Here is an 18,963-nt window from a genome sequence, read left to right on the forward strand (position 1 = left end):
CCAGGGCGATACTTGCGAAATTCCCGCAAACGCCCCCGGGCCGCACCACCCCGAGACGCCGGGCGGGCACGGTCCTCCGGCAAACGGGGAACTTTCGAGTCCGACAGAGTCTGAATCAACTTATCCAAGTCCTCTCCAAATAAAAACGACCCCCGAAAGGGAAATTTAGTAAGCTTAGCTTTGGACGCAGCATCCGCCGCCCAAGCGCGCAGCCACAACACACGCCTTGCGGCCACGCCAAAAGCCATGGACTTAGCCGAGATCCGCACCAAGTCATACAGAGCATCCGAGAGGAATGAGGCAGCCATCTCAATCTTCGCTACCTCCTGATCCACCAGAGACCAGTCGTCAGACTCTCGATCCAAGACCCGCTCCGCCCACCGAAACACGGCGCGAGCGACCAGTCCCCCACAAATAGCCGCCTGGACCCCAAAGGCAGAGACTTGAAAATTTTGCTTAAGGATGGTCTCCAATTTGCGCTCCTCAGAGTCCCGCAAGGCAGAACCGCCCTCAACAGGCACGGTATGCCGCTTGGAAATAGCCGAGACCACCGCATCCACGACTGGCGAAGCTAACGTAGCCCGATCCCCTTCAGGAATGGGATACAGGCGAGCCATGCTGCGCGCCAGCCGAAACGGCGTCTCCGGCGTTTTCCACTGCTCAAGAATAATATCCCGAATATCCTGATGCATAGGAAAAGAGCGGGAAACGGAACGGATCCCTCGTAACAGAGGGTCCCCCACACGCGGAGTCTCCGGCGGCGCGTCCTCAAAACGCAAAGCCGAAGAAACCTGTTGAATAAGGTCAGGCAGCTCATCTCTCTGAAAAAGGCGCACCACGGACGCCTCGTCACTGGAGAACGGGAAACCCGACAACCCGCCGCCAGCTTCCGTCCCCTCCAGAGGGTCCTGGAATTCCTCAGAAGGGTCCAGGTCCTCCTCCAGACCGACACGTTCCTCCGACCACAAATCCTCGTCCCACGACACCCGCGGACGCTTGGACAAGAGAGGCGGCGGAGGGGACGTCACGTCAGACGAGAGAGGCAAAGCCGCAGGGAGCGCGGAGGAAACCCCACCCCCCGAGACCCCCTGGGCGCAACCGGGACCCCCAGCCGCCTGAAAATAGGCTTTGCATAATGAAAAGAAAAAATCAGGGGAAAAACCCCCCGAGGGTCCCAAGGGACTCCCTGCCACAGCAGGGGACCCAGCAGAAACCTGCCCCTGCTTAGCCAAAACAGGGGGAAGGTCACCTGAGGTGGAAGACAAAATGGAGGGGCCAGACAGAGAAGATGGCGTCTTTCCCGCCAAAACAGCTCCCTCCATAGCCTGCAGCGGCTGAGAGACCTGAATAGTCTCAGCCACTAAAACAGGCAAGCCGGCATCAGCTGTCAAAATATCAGCTGAGAGGGAATCCTCTAAAACCCGACCGTCGGCGGCTCGGGGAATCCCTCCGTGGGCGGACGGAGAAGACCGGGCTTCTCCACCGTTCCCTGCCGACTCGCGAGGCACCATCGGCGGGGAGCTCTGGGCGCCTGCAGCCGCTGCCGACGGAGCTCCTCCACCGCACCGGCCTGAACACCGCTTGCACAGGCCGGCCGCGAGTGCCTCGCGTCTGGAGCACAATGAGCACTTTTTCCCTTTAGAAGTGCTCATTGCTCCATACGCGACCTAGCTGTAAAAAAGTGCCGGTTAGTTGAAAAAATACAGTAAAATACAGTTTTCTTAAAGGGATACAACCCTCCAGACCAGCACTACCTCAGGATTTTTTTTTTTTTTTTTTACAGAACAGACTCCACAGGCTCTCGAAGCAATATGCCTTGCTTGATTTAGGGGGCAAGGCTTACTGCTGAGGCTCCTCTAAAAAAATATGGGGAGGTGGAGGAAGTGGGGGGAGGGACCCCGCTCGTGACCCGCCGGGTTTGACACCCCCGAGGTCGGACGAACCCCCAAACAGAGTCCGTCCAAGCTCCGTCCGGCTAAAAACAGGGACAATAAACCTCTAAACAAATTCCAACAGCCCTACCAAGGGAGATGGGTACAGATCACTCAACACCTGCTGGAGACTGAAAGAAGACTGAGGGAAATAGAGAGGAGGGGCTAGGATATACTGTCCCAAAGTTTTGTTTTCAGTCTCCACCTGCTGGTCATGATTAGATATATACCCAATCGTAAAGTTAACCTCTACTGGTCTGGAGAGTGCTAAAGAAATACCTTGATAAACCCCCCTGGGCGAAACATAGCCTATGTTGGTGAAGAACCCCTGCTATGCTTTACTAAAAGATGAGTATCTAATTTATCTTAAAGATTTTTGAATGAAACATTTATACCAAATGGAAAATAAATATAAAAATATATATATAAAACTAGACTCTAGTGCAACCTTTCTCACAGTCTGCACTGCATTGCTGAGGTCCTAAACGGGATAAAGGTTTAACTGACCTAAGGTTATTTGTGTTCTTTGATTTTGGTGATCTAACCTTAGAAAAATATTTACTATTTGCCTTATACATTTGTATCTATATAATGTCTGACATTATGAATGTGACAAATGTGCCATTGCACGAAGAAACACAAGAATCTCCACCCTTCCAAAATTTCCAACTGCCTTAGCAACACGATCTTTCATTATCTGGTATTTCTTTGTCGATGGATGTATTAATCCACTTACTCCTTGAAGCAGAAGTGCCTTCTGACAACTCATACCTTGCTTGATTCCTTGCAGAAAAGTCCAGATGGTAGGGTGATGACAGTGAAAGAGACTGCAATCCGTGATGCCAACTGCATTAGTTGTTTGTGCATCTCCGTCTGTCTCGTTTTAATTCCATAGGTATGGTCTGAACATTGCAGGCACGTATGCAGCAAAACGGCCATGCAATCGACGCCCTCTGATATACATGTGCTTAAAGAAACTTACAAGTTCATCCATATGGTCATGCTGCGGCATGTTGTCCGCTAGCATCTCGAATGCCTCGGTAACTTCAGTGACAGGAACAAAAGCTAAGGCAGACAAGCAACGGACACTTTCATGAATGTTGTCATTATTTTGATGCTCCGCTTTCATGCCAATTTCGTTCACTTTCCTCAGAACCCTCTGGGTTAAGTGAAAATAACATCCGGTCAATGTTGCTCCAGGATAAACTTCCTGGAACACCACCATAGCTGCCTTTTCAAAATCCACCAAAATCTTCAGGAAAGCACCCAGGATCAAACCTTTAATCGCCTCCAGCATCATGTGATATGACTCTGCACTTTTGTTCGTTATGAGAACAAATAAAGCAGCCAGATTAAGTCCTTCAGCATAATGCCAGCCACACATTGCAACCAAGAATGATGATTCGATTATCGCCATATCCTGAGTTGAATAACACGATGTCGGCAAACATCACTGGTATATTGAAATTGTGGTCTTTAGGAATTTCTGGCAAATCAATTCCACTGTGTGCGGCAACCACCAACTTCTTTTGATGTCTAAGAAGACACAGTAACATAGTAGATGACGGCAGATAAAGACCCAAATGGTCCATCCAGTCTGCCCAACCTGATTCAATCTAAAAATTTGTTGGCTTTTTTCTTTTTCTTAGCTATTTCTGGGCAAGAATCCAAACCTCTGCCCAGTACTATTCTTAGGTTCCATGATGCCTATTAATGACTGATCATTTCAGAAGTGCCATTAAAACTTTATCACCGAGTGTTTGTACTACTGCAACTCGTGCTGAACTTGGTGTTGCACCAATTTCTACCATCTTATCTTTCTTTTCAGGACTAAATGTCGGAGGATTAAGTGTCTATGGCACATGTGTTAAACACAAGGCCCACTGACCGAATCCGGCCCGCCTGGCCTTTTTATGTGGCCTGTGGTAATGCTCCTGAACTTCCTCTTCTCAGAGCCTAGCATGTCCTCCCTCCCGTGCCGGTCTGACGTCGCTGTCATGCTGGAAAGTCTGCCGGCTTCAGCAGCGATTCAGCAATGTTGTTTGTGGCTCCCTCTACTGCCTTCTGTCCGCCGCGGTCCACCTGGGCGGAGACAGGAAGTTGCGCATTATTGGAGACAGACCGCGGCAGGCGAAAAGCGGGAGGAGGACTGTGAGTCTGGTGACAAGTGACATGGTGACATGATTGGTTGTTTTTGGGGATACTTACCTCAAAATGGTGGAAGGACATTGTTAATTGTTGCTTTGATACTTGCACCTTCCCGTCCTTTTGAGTTTCCCTAGCCGAAAAGAGACCTGCTCATTTTTGTTATATTGTACCTCTGGGTTCCCGGATGGGTTTGGCTGGTGGGATTGATGTTCTTTTTGCTTATTTTGTTATATTTGGACACTTTTGCATTCTTGTTGCTGAATTTGTATTTTGACTGGTTGTGACTTTTTTCACTTTCAATAAAAATATATTTAAAAAAAAAAAATGAAGAAGATAGACAAAATCAGAAAGAGAAACTGGGACTAAAAGCAAAATGATCAGACAACAAAAGGTAGAAAAAATAATTTTATTTTCTATTTTGTGATTACAATATGTCAAATTTGAAATGTGTATCCTGCCAGAGGTGGTGTTAGACAGCAGGTGTGAACTAGGACCTAAAAGAGAGGAAAAGTCTTTTATTTATTTTGTAGCTGGCATGGGGTTGGAGAGGTTGTATCCATATACTTCTACTAAGACTAACCCCTCCTTTGCTGGTGCGCAGTGTGGGTTTTGGCGGCGGCGATTGATCCGACGCTCACAGAAGTTCTGTGAACATCGGAGCTGCCACCGGTGCTGGGGCCCACGCTGTGCGTCAGCAAAGCAGGGGGTAAGTATCTTAATAAAAAATCCGGCCCACGACTTAGCCTGTGTTTTAGATTTCAGCCCTTTATGTGATTTGAGTTTGACACCCCTAGTCTATGGGATTAAGTCTAAGACCAAGATCCCTTGAACTGATGGATATAGAGAAAATCTATAACATCAAACCCGCTCTGTGAAACTATGTATAGTGTGCAAGTTTATGTTTTTCTAAAGGCTGAAAGACCTCAAGTGTTCACAGCTGACTGGGCTTTAGAATAATCTTACCCAGGCAACCCAATGTGAACTATCACTGGTCTTTAATTGCCTATTTGATTATTGTCTTTATAATTTTTAAATTTTTCTCTATTTAAATATTTTTTTATATTTCATAATTTATTTATTACTAACATTTATAGTGATAAAATTGTCAGTTCCTTTATCAAAGCTAACATTAACCTCTTATTGCCTTACTCAAGGTTCAAATAACTTAAGTCAGGCAATTATAGAAAATGGAACATATATTTATATAAAAAAAACAAATGAAATTTATAGTAAATTATAGGGTATATGGTGTAATTAAGGAAATATATAATTGAAGATCAATATTAAACAATAAAGTTAAGAACATAAGCAGTGCCTCCGCTGGGTCAGACCCGAGGTCCATCATGCCCAGCAGTCCACTCATGCGGCGGCCCATCAGGTCCAGGACCTGCATAGTATCCTCTATCTGTACCCTTCAATCCCCTTTTCCTTCAGGAAATCATCCCATCCTCTATCTATACCCTTCAATCCCCTTTTCCTTCAGAAAATCATCCAATCCCTTCTTGAAACCCAGTAGCGTACTCTGGCGTATCACACTTTCTGGAAGCGCTTTCCAGGTGTCCACCACCCTTTGGGTGAAGAAGAACTTCCTAGCATTGGTTCTGAATCTGTCCCCCCCTCAATTTTTCCGAGTGCCCTCTCGTTCTTGTAGTTTTTGAGAGTTTGAAAAATCTGTCCCTCTCCACTTTCTCCATGCCCTTCATGATCTTGTAAGTCTCTATCATGTCCCTTCTAAGCCTCCGCTTCTCCAGGAAAAAGAGGCCCAGTTTCTCTAATCTTTCAGCATATGATAGGCTTTCCATATCCTTTATCAGTCGCGTTGCTCTCCTCTGAACCCTCTCGAGTATCGCCATATCCTTAAGATACGGCAACCAATATTGGACGCAGTACTCCAGATGCGGGCGCACCATTGCTTGATATAACGGCAGGATAATGTCTTCCGTTCTGGTTGTAATACCTTTCTTGATTATACCTATTCACCTTCTTAGAGGTCGCTGCGCACTGTGCTGACGGCTTCATTGTTTTGTCCACCAGTACCCCTAAGTCCTTCTCTAGGCTACTTTCACCCATTACCCTCCCCCCCCATCGTATAGTTGTCATAGGGTTTCTGTTTCCTACATGCAAGACTTTACATTTCTCTACATTAAACTTCATCTGCCCACTCTCCCAGTTTGTTCAAGTCCCTTTGTAAATCTTCACAGTCTTCTTTATTCCTAACCCCACTGAAAAGTTTTGTCATCTGCGAATTTTATAACTTCACACTTCAGCCCTGTTTCTAGGTCATTTATGAATATATTGAACAACAGCGGTCCGAGTACTGACCCCTGTGGAACACCACTCGTGATCCTTCTCCAGTCCGAGTAGTGGCCCTTCACCCCTACCCCTTTGCTTCCTACTCGCCAACCAATTTTTGATCCATCTGTGTACATCCCTTCCACCCCATGGTTTTTTAGTTTCCTTAGCAGATGTTCATGGGTACCTTGTCGAAGGCCTTTTGGAAATCTAAGTATATGATGTCTATGGGGGCCCCTTCGTTCATTTGCTTGTTTATTCCCTCGAAGAAGTGCATTAAGTTCGTTAGGCATGATCTTCCCTTGCAGAAACCATGTTGGCTTGTTTTCATCAGTTTATTCCTTTCTAGATGCTCATCGATACTGTCTTTTATGAGAGCTTCTGCCATCTTCCCTGGAACCGAAGTCAGACTTACCGGTCTGTAGTTCCCTAGGTTGCCTCTCGATCCTTTTTTAAAGATGGGAGTAACATTTGCTATCTTTCAATCCTCCGGGATCACCCCTGTTTTCAGGGATAGATTACAAACCTGCTGTAGTATTTCAGCTGTTTCCTCTTTTAGCTCTTTCAATACCCTAGGGTGGATTCCGTCCGGGCCCGGAGATTTGTCAGCTTTTAATCTATCTATGTGCTTGAGCACGTCTTCGAGGCTTACCTCCATGGATGTTAACTTTTCTGCTTGATCTCCTTTAAAGATTTTTTCAGGTTCTGGTACACTGGATGTGTCCTCTCTTGTAAAAACTGACGAAAAGAACGTTTAATCTATCTGACACTTCCTTTTCCTCCTTCACCACTCCCTTCCTATCCCCTTCATCCAGCGGTCCCACCTTCTCCCTTGCCGGTTGCTTCCCTTTAACATATCTGAAGAACGGCTTGAAATTACGCGCTTCCCTGGCTAACCTCTCTTCATAATCTCTTTTCACTCTTCTAACTACACGGTGACATTCTTTTTAATGTTTCCTGTGCTCTTTCCAGTTTTCCCTGGTTTTGTCCTTTTTCCACATCCGGAACGATTTTTTCTTATCTCCTATCGCTTTCTTCACTTTTTTAGTTATCCACGCCGGGTCTTTATTCTGTCCTTTTTGCATCCTTTTCTAAATCTGGGGATATACAGATTTTGCGCTTTGCTCACCATGTCCTTAAATAAGGACCAGGCTTGCTCCACAGTCTGTGATTTCCTTGAACTGTTCCTTAGTTTCTTTCTTACCATTGCCCTCATCACTTCGTAGTTTCCTTTCTTGAAGTTAAAAGTTGTCGCTGTGGTTCTCTTCCCCTTTGATATCCCCACTTCGATTTTGAACTGGATCATATTGTGATCACTGTTTCCTAACGGTCCCACTACTTCCACTTCCTTTGCTGGCCCTCTTAGCCCATTTAGGATCAGGTCCAGAGTGGTATTTCCTCTTGTCGGTTCTCTGACAAGCTGCTCCATGAAGCAGTCTTGTAGTGCCTCCAGGAATCCGATTTCCCTAGCGCATTTTGAGTTTCCAAAACTCCAGTCTATCCCAGGATAATTGAAGTCTCCCATAACAATGGCGTTACCGTTTTTGCATTCCCGCCTCATTTCGGTTTTCATTTCCTCATCATTTGCTTAAATAGAGTGCGTTTGTTTGAATAATTAATTTATCCATTTAGCTGTTCACAAGTGAACGTTCTGGAATAGAGGGTTAATTAAGATCCGTTTCTTTTTCTCATTAGTGATAATGTTTAATGCAGAGAATAGGATAAACTCCTCTACTAATCTCTTGATGAAGCTCTTAATAGAGTGAAACGGAGGTGCTCCGTAGCATACAAGAACATTCAGAGTGAATCCTAAAAGCCTATGTATCAGCTGTAACCAGTTCAACACCGGAGAAGCTAATATCTGTGGCTTCCTACTGCAGCAATTGTCACTATCAAAGCTACAACTTCACAGTACAAGCTAAGTACTGTTTCCGAGTCATTCTGGCCAATCGATTCAGTAAAGCTTGTCCATGGAAATGATCAAATTGTAAACACCTCCCCATTCGTGCACACGTCTCGCTGTAAAATTGATTGACGCGCATGCACACGGTCTCCTTGTTGGTTTTGAAGCACATAACGCATGCGCTAGCTCTTTAGGACTTCACTGCGTAGAAATGGGGCAGGGTTTAATCGCGGACGTCATTGGCGGGCTCCGAATGTGCCTACCGCAAAGCATTGATGTTGTAAAAAAATACAATATAAGAACTGTAGTTTTTACCAACCTCTCCTCGGCATGCTCGTGTTCCAAAAGAAGCAGATAGCATAGCCGAAGAGCACCATCCATTTCTCTCAGGAAAAGAACTGTTAAGTTGCTAGAAGGCATAACAGTTAACAGCAGTTGAATGCGCTGGGATCACGCGCTGTTATATACAGCCTACGAATCCCAGGAGGCTGTGCAGATCTTTCTGCCATAAAGCACAAAGCAACCCATCCATGAGATAAACGTGGTTTTTCTTGCTGCATAGAGCTTTCTGGACCCTGTTCGTTTAAAAAAATTAGATAGCTCTAAATCTGATAAATGCTGGCATTGTCATCTTGAAGCAGGGACTTTAGATCATTTGTTATTCTATTGTCCATATATATTAGAATTCTGGAAATCAATCTGGAATCAAATTAATTCCCTATTAGAAAATCATGTGGCATTATCATATGATACAGTATTATTTGGCATGGAAATGAGGGCAAAGAAACAAATATCCTCTAATAATAACAAATTATTGCTAATTTTAACAGGGGTTGCCATTCAACAGATCACTTACAATTGGAAAAACTGGAATAGACTTAATTACTGTTTTTGGTGGAACTCTGTATGCCATATATATATAAAATGGAAAGGACACTAGCTGTCCAAAAAGGAAATTATAGCAAATTTCAAGATGTGTGGAGGCCATTGACAGACTATTGTAAAGATTAAAAATATTCTTCCCTGAATAAAATTTTAAGACAATAAGGGGGTTGGGGGGAAGGAATATTTGATTATTAATGAAATAAATTATTTACATGTATTGAATGAATGAGGGAGTGGGATAGTATTTTAGAATAAGATGATCAATTGTAAGAATTCAAGTGTATTTGAATGTTCAATTGTTAAATGTCATTATTGTACTTGATCTAAGATTTGAAATGAATAAAGATTTATAAAAAAAAAAAGCACAAAGCAACCAAAGGTGACCCCCGTGATGTCAGATGCTCACGACAAACTAGATGGAAGGAAGGGGGGAGGGATAACTGGCCCTTAAAAGTTATCTTTGATTTTTTTTAAATTTGGTATTGATATATGAAATATACAATGCGCAAGGAGAGCACAGGGTTAATCGACGATTTTCTCACCATGCGCATTATAAATCCGAGATTCACTCCCACGCTCACCATGCGCATTCCAAAAATCTCAAAACAACGCTTATGTACATGAAAGTTTACATATATTTAAAGTTTAGATATATTTTCAATTTTTTACAGGGTACATATATATTTTTTAATGGGGTTCTTAACATGCATGAGGCAGTTGCTAGGCAGGAATAGTCGGCGAGGATGTAAAGCGACTGGTCCTCAGCATTTGAAACTTTTTGGAATGGAAAGGCCAGTCGGTTTGGACGAAATGGTTTCATGAATCGATGCCTTAAGAAATTTACATGCCATTTTACTCATTTGCATGCTCAGATCGGATCGGGTATGGATGGGGTCTGGAGGAAGGTTAGTGAATTGAGCTGTAGTCGGAAAGTGAACGCAAACCGAGCGGTACATGATCAGTTTGCTTAGTGAATCTAGCCCCATGTGCCTTACTTAAGTAACTTAATTAATTTTATTCAATCAACTATTCTAAAGGGATTGTAATTGTGAGTAAGGCAATAAGAGGTTAATGTTAGCTTTGATAAAGGAACTGACAATTTTATCACTATAAATGTTAGTAATAAATAAATTATGAAATATAAAAAAAAATATTTAAATAGAGAAAATTCAAAAATTATGAAGACAATAATCAAATAGGCAATTAAAGACCAATGATAGTTCACATTGGGTTGCCTGGGCAAGATTATTCTAAAGCCCAGTCAGCTATGAACACTTGAGGTCTATCACTTGAGATTTTCTCTATATCCATCAGTTCAAGGGATCTTGGTCTTAGATTTTAAATAAAGAGGATTAGTGTGTCTATGGGATTAAGTGACAAGGGTTGAAGTGTCTGTGATTAAGTGTGATAGGATTAACTGTCTAAATACTGTAAAACACTTGTCTGGACTAGTTTGGCATGGATGATAAAGAATAAAATCATTCTACTGAAATAATCTTAGTTATCATATAACCTACAGCAGATCTTTGTGCTGACAATTAAGTCACTATAGAAACAGACAGTGATATTAGATGAGGTCTGAAACCTACTTATTATCATAGATTTTATTTGATCTGTGCCATAATCTTCACTTTGTTGCAACCAAGTATATAGTGTGCTTATTCCAAGCTTTCACAAATTCTATTAATATTTCTCCGTCATCTCCAGTAAGATACTCTTCCATGCATCAATGACCCTTTCAGTGAAGAAGTATTTCCTTACATTATTTCTGAGTCTACTCATTTTGAGCATCTTTTCATGGTCCTAAAAATCGTACATCCAGAGGTGAGCTGATAAACAGGCCGACTTAGTCCTAGTTTTGCTCCCGCTGCAGACATGGGGTTATATTTCTGATAGTTCTATTACTTTACCTCAGAAAATCACAATTATGCAATGGGGCAAAAACAGGACTGAAGCAGTCTGTGTAGTCAACATCCTCAGATGACCCCTTATTCAAGAAGTTCTTTTACCACTGAGTTCCTATAACAGAAGTTATCTGCACAAGCTGCTAAGTAATTTTGGCAACTAAAATACAGTTTGCACACAAAAGTTTCAAAAGCTAGTTTTTAAAACATAATGCCTCACCATTCTTTTGAAGTTTGCCAACTCTGATTTCCGAAGAAGGTGAAGTGCCAGCTATATTTCTTGCTGTGACTCTGATTACGTACGGTTGTCCATCAATAGATATTTCTGTATTGTTCATAGAAGCGGATGCTGTCAAGTGTTGATACATATTGGTGTCATCTAGTTTTCCCCATGTTATATGATATGAGATAATTTCTCCATTTGCTTCATTTTCTGATAAAGGCTAAGGGAAAAAAAAGAATTATTCAAGATGGTTTCACATGTTAATAACTGATGTTAAACTAAGAAATTATTTAGGCAATTTAGTTTTCCAGATTATCTAAGTTGAGAGAACAAAGTGGCACATATTTCATAAAAACACTAAACAACACTGGAAAAACCTCTTTTATCAAAGCAGTATTCTCCCCAGGGCCTCCAGCTAATTTAGATGACCGCCCGGCGAATCCTTCTGCTGCCGCCGATGCTCCTTCCCGAGCTGACTCTATGCCGAAAATTTTGTTTGTCGCCTGCCTTTTTTTTTTTTTTTTGCCAGCATGCTTTTACTTGCTTCGGGCCTTCCTCATTGCCGGGTCCTGCCTATTTTCTGTTTCCGTGAAGGCAGGACCCGGCAGCGAAGAAGGCCCAAAGCAAGTAAAAGCAGTAAGTTCTAAGCTTCCCTCCTGGCAGTGGCGTACCAAGGGGGGGGCGGAGGGGGCGGTCTGCCCCGGGTGCCAGCCCTGAGGGGGTGCTCCCGGCCTTGCCGTTCAGTCCCCCCCACCCCCTAAGAATCGCTCGCCCCACTGACCTTCCTGCACCACCTATGAAGCAGCCCGCAGCAGGATCGCGACGTCAGCGATCTCTGAGCTGCTTGGCCGCTGCTTCCTGCGCCGCAATCCCGCCCCTACTCTGACGTCAGGGGAGGGGCGGGACCGCGGCGCAGGAAGCAGCGCCTAACAGCGCAGGTATCGCTGATGTCACGATCCTGCTGCGGCTGCTTCATAGGTGGTGCGGGGAGGCCAGGGGGGCGAGCGGTCCTTCGAGGTGGGTCGGGGCATCAGGCCTTCAGGGTGGGGCGGGCGGGCAGGCAGGCAGGATTTCAAGGGGGAGGGAGGTGACAGGCAGGCAGGCAGGCCTTCAAGGGGGGAGGCAGGCCTTCAAGGGGGGGCACAGGCCTTCGGGGGGTGTGCAGACCTTCAAGGGGTGCAGGCCTTCAAGGGGGAGGGACAGGCCTTCAAGGTGGGGCAGGCAGGTCTTCAAGGGGGGGCAGGCAGGCCTTCAAGGGGGAGGCAGGCCTACAAGGGGGTGGGACAGGCCTACAAGGGGGTGGGATAGGCCTTCAAGGGGGGTACAGGCCTTCGGGGGGGGGTGCAGGCCTTCAGGGGGGGTGCAGGCCTTCGGGGGGGTGCAGGCCTTCAAGGGGGGGGATAGGCCTACAAGGGGGGGGACAGGCCTTCAAGGGGGGGGACAGGCCTTCAAAGGGGGTGCAGGCCTTCGGGTGGGTGCAGACCTTCAAGGGGGTGCAGGCCTTCAAGGGGGGGACAGGCAGGCAGGCCTTCAAGGGGGGACAGGCCTTCAAGGGGGGTGCAGGCCTTCGGGGGGGGTGCAGGCCTTCAAGGGGGGGACAGGCCTACAAGGGGGGGACAGGCCTACAAGGGGGGGGGACAGGCCTTCAAGGGGGGACAGGCCTTTGGGGGGACTCTGGTTTAGAAGTACACGGAGGGAAGGGGGTGTTCAAAGAGACGTGCATATGCCAAACTTTGGGGGGGGAAGAAATAATGGGTCTGAAAATAGAGGAGAGGGAGAGAGATGATGGATCATGGGATTTAGGGAGGGAAGGAACAGAAAGGGAGAGAAATTGTACACAAGGGATAGTGTGGAGGAGGGTTAGAGATACTGGATAGTAATTGGGAAAAGAAAGGGAGAGATGGTGGACTCTGGGGTGGTGGGGAAGGAGGGAGAGATGCCGGATGAAAGGGTAGTTAAGAAAAGGTGGATCTGTGGAGGGAGATGAAAAAAAGGAAAGATACCAGACTTCCTGGGGAGGGAAGGGAAATGGAAAGGGAGAACAGAGTTGGCAGATGGATGGTTAGCATGCAGAAAGAAGAAAGAAGGAGACCCTGGCAAGCAAGTTATCAGAAGAAAACCAGAGCCTTGGACCAACAAGATTTGAAATATAACCAGACAACAAAAGGTAGAAAAAATTAATTTTATTTTCTGTTTTGTGATTATAATATGTCAGATTTGAAATGTGTATCCTGCCAGAGCTGGTGTTGGACTGCAAACGTGAGCTAGGATTTAACAGAGAGAGGAAAAGTCCTTTTTGTTTCTTTATTTTATTTACACCACAGCGCCAGTGTGATTAGGAGAAGCCAAAGGGGGTGAAAAAGCTATAAAACCCACCAGGAGTTTTGAAAAAAATCACCCAACTGGGCAGGAAAATCGAATTGAAAAACCAATTCAATAGGCTGAATCGAATCAAAATTTTTTTTCCTGAATCTGGCAGCATTAGTTTGCGCTACTGTCTTAGACTTTAGGACCTGGGATTGGGGAGAGATGGCATCCTCAGTACTTTATAATGCAAGTGAAACGAGGATTTGGTCAGACTTTTGAAGGGTCTGCAGAAAAAAAATATTGTATAGGCCGGGGACATGAGACAGCAGGAAATGGGAACTTTTCTTCCTTCTATTTTTTGTGAATGGAAAGGCTGAGGATGTCAGAGAGTTCAGTTAAAATATGTGCTTTATAAGAAAATATAATAATGTGTTTTATAACGTTTATAGCATAGCTGGCCTACCCAGTGAGGTGTTCCTAGTGGTGGTGGTGGCAGCGTGTCAATGTGTTGAGAGGAAGAGGTGGTCTGGGAAATTCTGCTGAGCAAACTCCGGGCCCATTTCCACCCCCTAGTTAGTCCACTCCACTCAACTGGTTCACACACTGAGTGGGTCTTTGGGTGTTGTTTTGGGATGTCTTCCAGTGGTTTATCAGTATCTCCTTCTGGTCCAAGGAAGGAAACTTTGTTATCCTTAGCATTGACCTACAGAATATGTTTGTAACAGCGCTGCTTGTGTGGCATTAGGCTATGTAGTGATCGAAAGAAAAAAACAGACCTTTGCACATTTTTGCACTATATGGTGGGTGTATGAGGAGATTCACATTTCCTGCACAGCTAAGTCCATGTGAAGTTACCTTGTGCTGTATTTGACATCTAGCAAGGTCTCTGTTTGAAAGGAAAGATCTAAACTTAAAAATGAAGTGGCCAGAAGTTATGGTAAAAGCAGACAGTGTAGCTGGTTTTAAGAAAGATTTGGACAAATTCCTGGAGGAAAAGTCCATAATCTGTTATTAAGACATGGGGGAAGTGTCTGCTTGCCCTGGATCGGTAGCATGGAATGTTGCTACTTTTTGGGTTTTGACCAGGTATTAGTGTCCTGGATTGGCTACCATGAGAATGGGGCTACTGGGCATGATGGACCATTGGTCTGACCCAGTTAGGCTATTCTTATGTTATGTTCTCATCTGTAGGGGCCTTTGTTTTCACTTTTTATTTTAATGTATTTTTTTTCTGGGAACTTATCAATGTTTTTTTTATAATGGAAGAGAATTAATGTGTGTGGGATGAGGGGGTAACTAATTTCTTCAGCTAAATAATTCAATCCACCTCAGACATAGGAGAACTCACGCACCATTCACACACCCTCCAATCAAAAACGTCAAAAGAAAAAAATTGTTCGACAACCTCCTAGCCATTCGAGCTGCAACACTCGACCCCCAACTCTACAACCAATTGGCATCGACCACAGACTGCAAAACCTTCAAAAAGAAATAAAAACCCTTCTATTCAAAAAACACATAAAAACGAACTAACACAATCAGAACTGTCCCAAGCATCACCTGCAACTACTCCATATGTACTTCTGATGTCATGACAATTCAGATATAATTTATGTTATGTTGTGTTTGGAATATAAGAAAATTTTCACTGCCTGTTTCTATTCTGACCATTTATTCCGTTTCATGGTCATTACAAAAAATATTTTTTTACATGGGGGGGTGTCAAAAAATGATGGGCCCCGGGTGCCACATACCCTAGGTACGCCACTGCCTCCTGGGCTCTATCGTGTGCGTGCTGACTTCCCTTCTCTTCCCTCCCCCCATAGGATGCAACTTCCGGTTTCGGAGAGAAGAGAAGGGAAGCCGGCACGCACACAATAGAGCCCCGGAGGGAAGCTTAGAACTTACTGCTTTTACTTGCTTCGGGCCTTCCTCGCTGCTGGTCCTGCCTTCGCAGAAACAGAAAGTAGGCAGGACCCGGCAACGAGGAAGGCCCGAAGCAAGTAAAAGCAGCAAATTGTAAGATTCCCTCTGTTGCTGACCTATGATAGATAGGTCAGCAATGGAGGGAAGCTTACAACTTGCTTAGCGAATCTACCGATGGGTTTATGAATTGAGAGGGATGGGAAGAGAAATGCTGCTGCTGCACCAAATAGGGGAGGGGAGGGGGAAGAGAAATATTCTGCTGCTGCACCCATTTTGGGGGGAAGAGAAATGTTGCTGCTGTACCCAATTTTTTAGGAGGGAGGGGGAAGAGAAAAGCTGTAGCACCAAATTGGGGGAGGGAGAGAAAGGCTGCTGCAGCACCCAATTGGGGAGGGGGGAGAGGAAGAGAAGTGCTGCTGCAGAACTCAATTGGGGATGGGGAGGGGAAGAAAAGTGCTGCAGCAGCACCCAATTGGGGAGAGAGAGGGGAGAAGGAAGACCGGGGAAGGGAGAGGAGAGGCAAGAGACGCCAAGACCATGGGAGGGAGGGAGGGAAAGGAAAGGACCTACCAGACCATGGAGGGGGGAGAGATGTCAGCGTATATGGGGGGAGGGGGAGGAGGGAGATGCCAGGGCATGGGGGGAGAGAAGGGAAGGAGATAGAGATGCCAGACCATGGGGTGGAGTGGGAAGGAAGGAAAGGAGAAGAGAGAAATGCCAGAGCATAGGGGAGGGGGTGAAGCTGAAATGAATCATGTACAAATGAGAGAAAGAGCACAGGATATACAGTTTATTAAAGGGACATAGAAAGAGGGAAGATGCCATATGGAACAGAGAAAGGGCGGACACTGGATGGAAAGGGCAGAGAGGGTGGACAGTGGATGCAAGGGACAGAGAGAGGGTAGACAGTAGATGGAAGGGGTAGAGAGAGAGAGGGCAGAGGCTGGGTGGAAGGGGCAAAGAGAGGACAGATGTTGCATGAAAGGGAGCGAGGACAAACGCTGAATAGAAAGAGAGAGAAGAGAAGATGATTAAAGCAGAAATGACAAAAGGTAGAAAAAAATTTTTTGGTTGCTTTACATAGAATTTAGTATTGTAACTATTAATTAAAGTTTATAAATAGGAAATTGAAATAAGGCAGTTTTTTGGGGACTAAACCCCTTTCCTCAGGTCAGGACAGGATACCATAACAGCAGGGGTGCAGATCGCAAAGGCAATGCAAGTCGATTGTATCACCTTTGCAATCTTTTTCTTCCTGCCTCCCCGAGCCAGGCCAGGCGCATACAAGTGCCAGACTCACAAGACTTCACCTCCAATGTCAATTCTGACATTGGAGAGGTAGTTCTAGGCCAGACAATTGCTGCCTGGTGGCCTTGAACTTCTTCTCCGACGTTAGAATTGATGTCAGAGGTGAAGTCTTATGAATCCGGCGCTTGTACATGCCTGGTCTAGCTCAGGGAAGCAGCAGGGAGAAATTGGCATGGTGGATTAGGGGGTAGGGAAAGAATCAGGGAAGTGGAGAAATTGGCGCGATGGCTTGGGAGGGCAGGGGGAGAGAGAGAGAAAGAAAGGCACAAATAAAGAGGATGCAGGAGGAGAGAGAGAAACAGGCAGTCAGGGGGGAGCGAGAAAGAAAGAGAGACAGAAAGAAAAGGGAAGTGGCAGAAAGAAAGAAATATTGGATTTACAGTCAGAAGAAGGAAGTGCAACCTGAGACTCATGACAAAAAGGTAGGAAAAATGATATTATTTTCAATTTAGTGATCAAAATGTGTCCGTTTTGAGAATTTATATCTGCTGTCTATATTTTGCACTATGGCCCCCTTTTATTAAACCGCAATAGCAGGGAGCCTATGAGCATCTTGAGCAGTGCAGGGCATTCAGCGCATATCCCTGTGCTAAAAACCGCTATTGTTGTTTAGTAAAAATGGAGCGGGTATATTTGTCTATTTTTGTATAGTTGTTCCTGAGGTGACATTGCATAAAGTCATCTGCCTTGACCTCTTTGAAAACCCGCGGAATATAAATGATAATTAACATTTTCTCTGTGTACAGTGTGCTTTGTGTTTTTTAAAATTTTATTGTTGGTAGATCATTTTGACTTGGTCATTTTAAAAGTAGCTCGCAAGCCCAAAAAGTGTGGGCACTCCTGCTGTACAGCCATTCTTGTATGACTGGATGAGCTATATTTATCTTTTTTTTTTTAGTTGTTTAAATTCATGCAAAAATAAATGACTAGATTGAACCTAATAACTTCATTAAAGCCTTTTCCCTTTTTTTAAACCTCTATACCATTTGAAAGAGGGCAAATAACTAATTATTCCCTTCTAGCATTGGATGCTTCTTAAATTTAGTAAAAATATTCTGGCACAAGTGTCAAACCTTAAAAAAGGAAGTCATAATGAGCATTGGAAATAATAATAATTAACTAATAAAAATAGTACACATTTAGGGCTCCTTTTACTAAGTTGCGAAAATGGTTTTAGCTGCGCTTAGCGCGCGCAAAATTACCATGCGCACTAGACGCTAATGCCAGCATTGAGCTGGCGTTAGTTTTCCCGCGTAGTGCAGGAGTTTGCGTGTGCTAAAAATGTTAGCGCACCTTAGTAAAAGAGGGGGGTAATTTTCTCCACCACCAAATTTCCCCATCCCGCCCCACCCGGCTACTTTTTCATGCCACCCGGCTGTAAAAAATTTCTGGGGAGAACACTGCAAAGAAATACAAAGTATCAAAAAATGGTTCGGCTGCAGACAAAAGCTTTGTTGTTTGTAGCTGTCAGACTCAAATTGTAGCCACTTAAATGTAGCAATTAAAGTAATACAGTGGTGCCTCACACAACGAACTTAATTCGTTCCAGGAGCAAGTTTGTTATGCGAAAAGTTCGTTATGTGAAACGCGTTTTCCCATAACAATACATGTTAAAAAAAATAATTCGTTCTGCAGCATAAAATATGCTAAGATGACATAAAAAAAGATAAATTTGTCAAAATGGTGAAAATGGTGGTCTTGCTGAGGCCAAACTCTTTGACGAGGTCACACTGTTTTACCCCACATTCACTCCTTCTAATTATTTCCCGTTTCATTTCAACAGAAATCACCTTCCTGCTTTTTTTAGAAGCCATGATATATAAAAAATATTGAGTTTATCTTAAAAGGACGACTGTATACAGTGAGAGAGGGCAGTTAAGCGCAGTGACTAACGACTGCCTGCAGTGCCTGCGCGGAAGGATGCAATACATCGGCAGCTTGGGCGACTTCGTTGTGTGAAACGAAGTTCGTTGTGTGAAACGAAGTTCGTTGTGTGAATCAAGACATGAAGTTCGTTGTGTGCAGCGTTCGTTGTGCGAGGCGTTCGTTATGCGAGGCACCACTGTACTTTATGGTGACATCTAAAGTTTAGAGGAAGAAAAGATCTCAAGAGCTCAGTGAAGCAGCCCTTTAAAG

The 18,963-nt window shown here is 44.6% G+C and overlaps 1 protein-coding gene across 1 annotated transcript in view; it reads right to left on the reverse strand.

The window, feature by feature from the left end:
* Positions 1-18,963, reverse strand: part of OSMR (oncostatin M receptor) — a 204,052-nt gene that overhangs the window by 81,521 nt on the left and 103,568 nt on the right. Inside the window, exon 12 of the mRNA XM_033932579.1 lies at positions 11,284-11,506. Within this exon, the coding sequence (XP_033788470.1) occupies positions 11,284-11,506 (223 nt within the window). The remainder of the gene's footprint in view (positions 1-11,283; positions 11,507-18,963) is intronic.

This window comes from Geotrypetes seraphini, chromosome 1 (genome assembly GCF_902459505.1).
Source record: "Geotrypetes seraphini chromosome 1, aGeoSer1.1, whole genome shotgun sequence".
Taxonomy (NCBI): domain Eukaryota; kingdom Metazoa; phylum Chordata; class Amphibia; order Gymnophiona; family Dermophiidae; genus Geotrypetes; species Geotrypetes seraphini.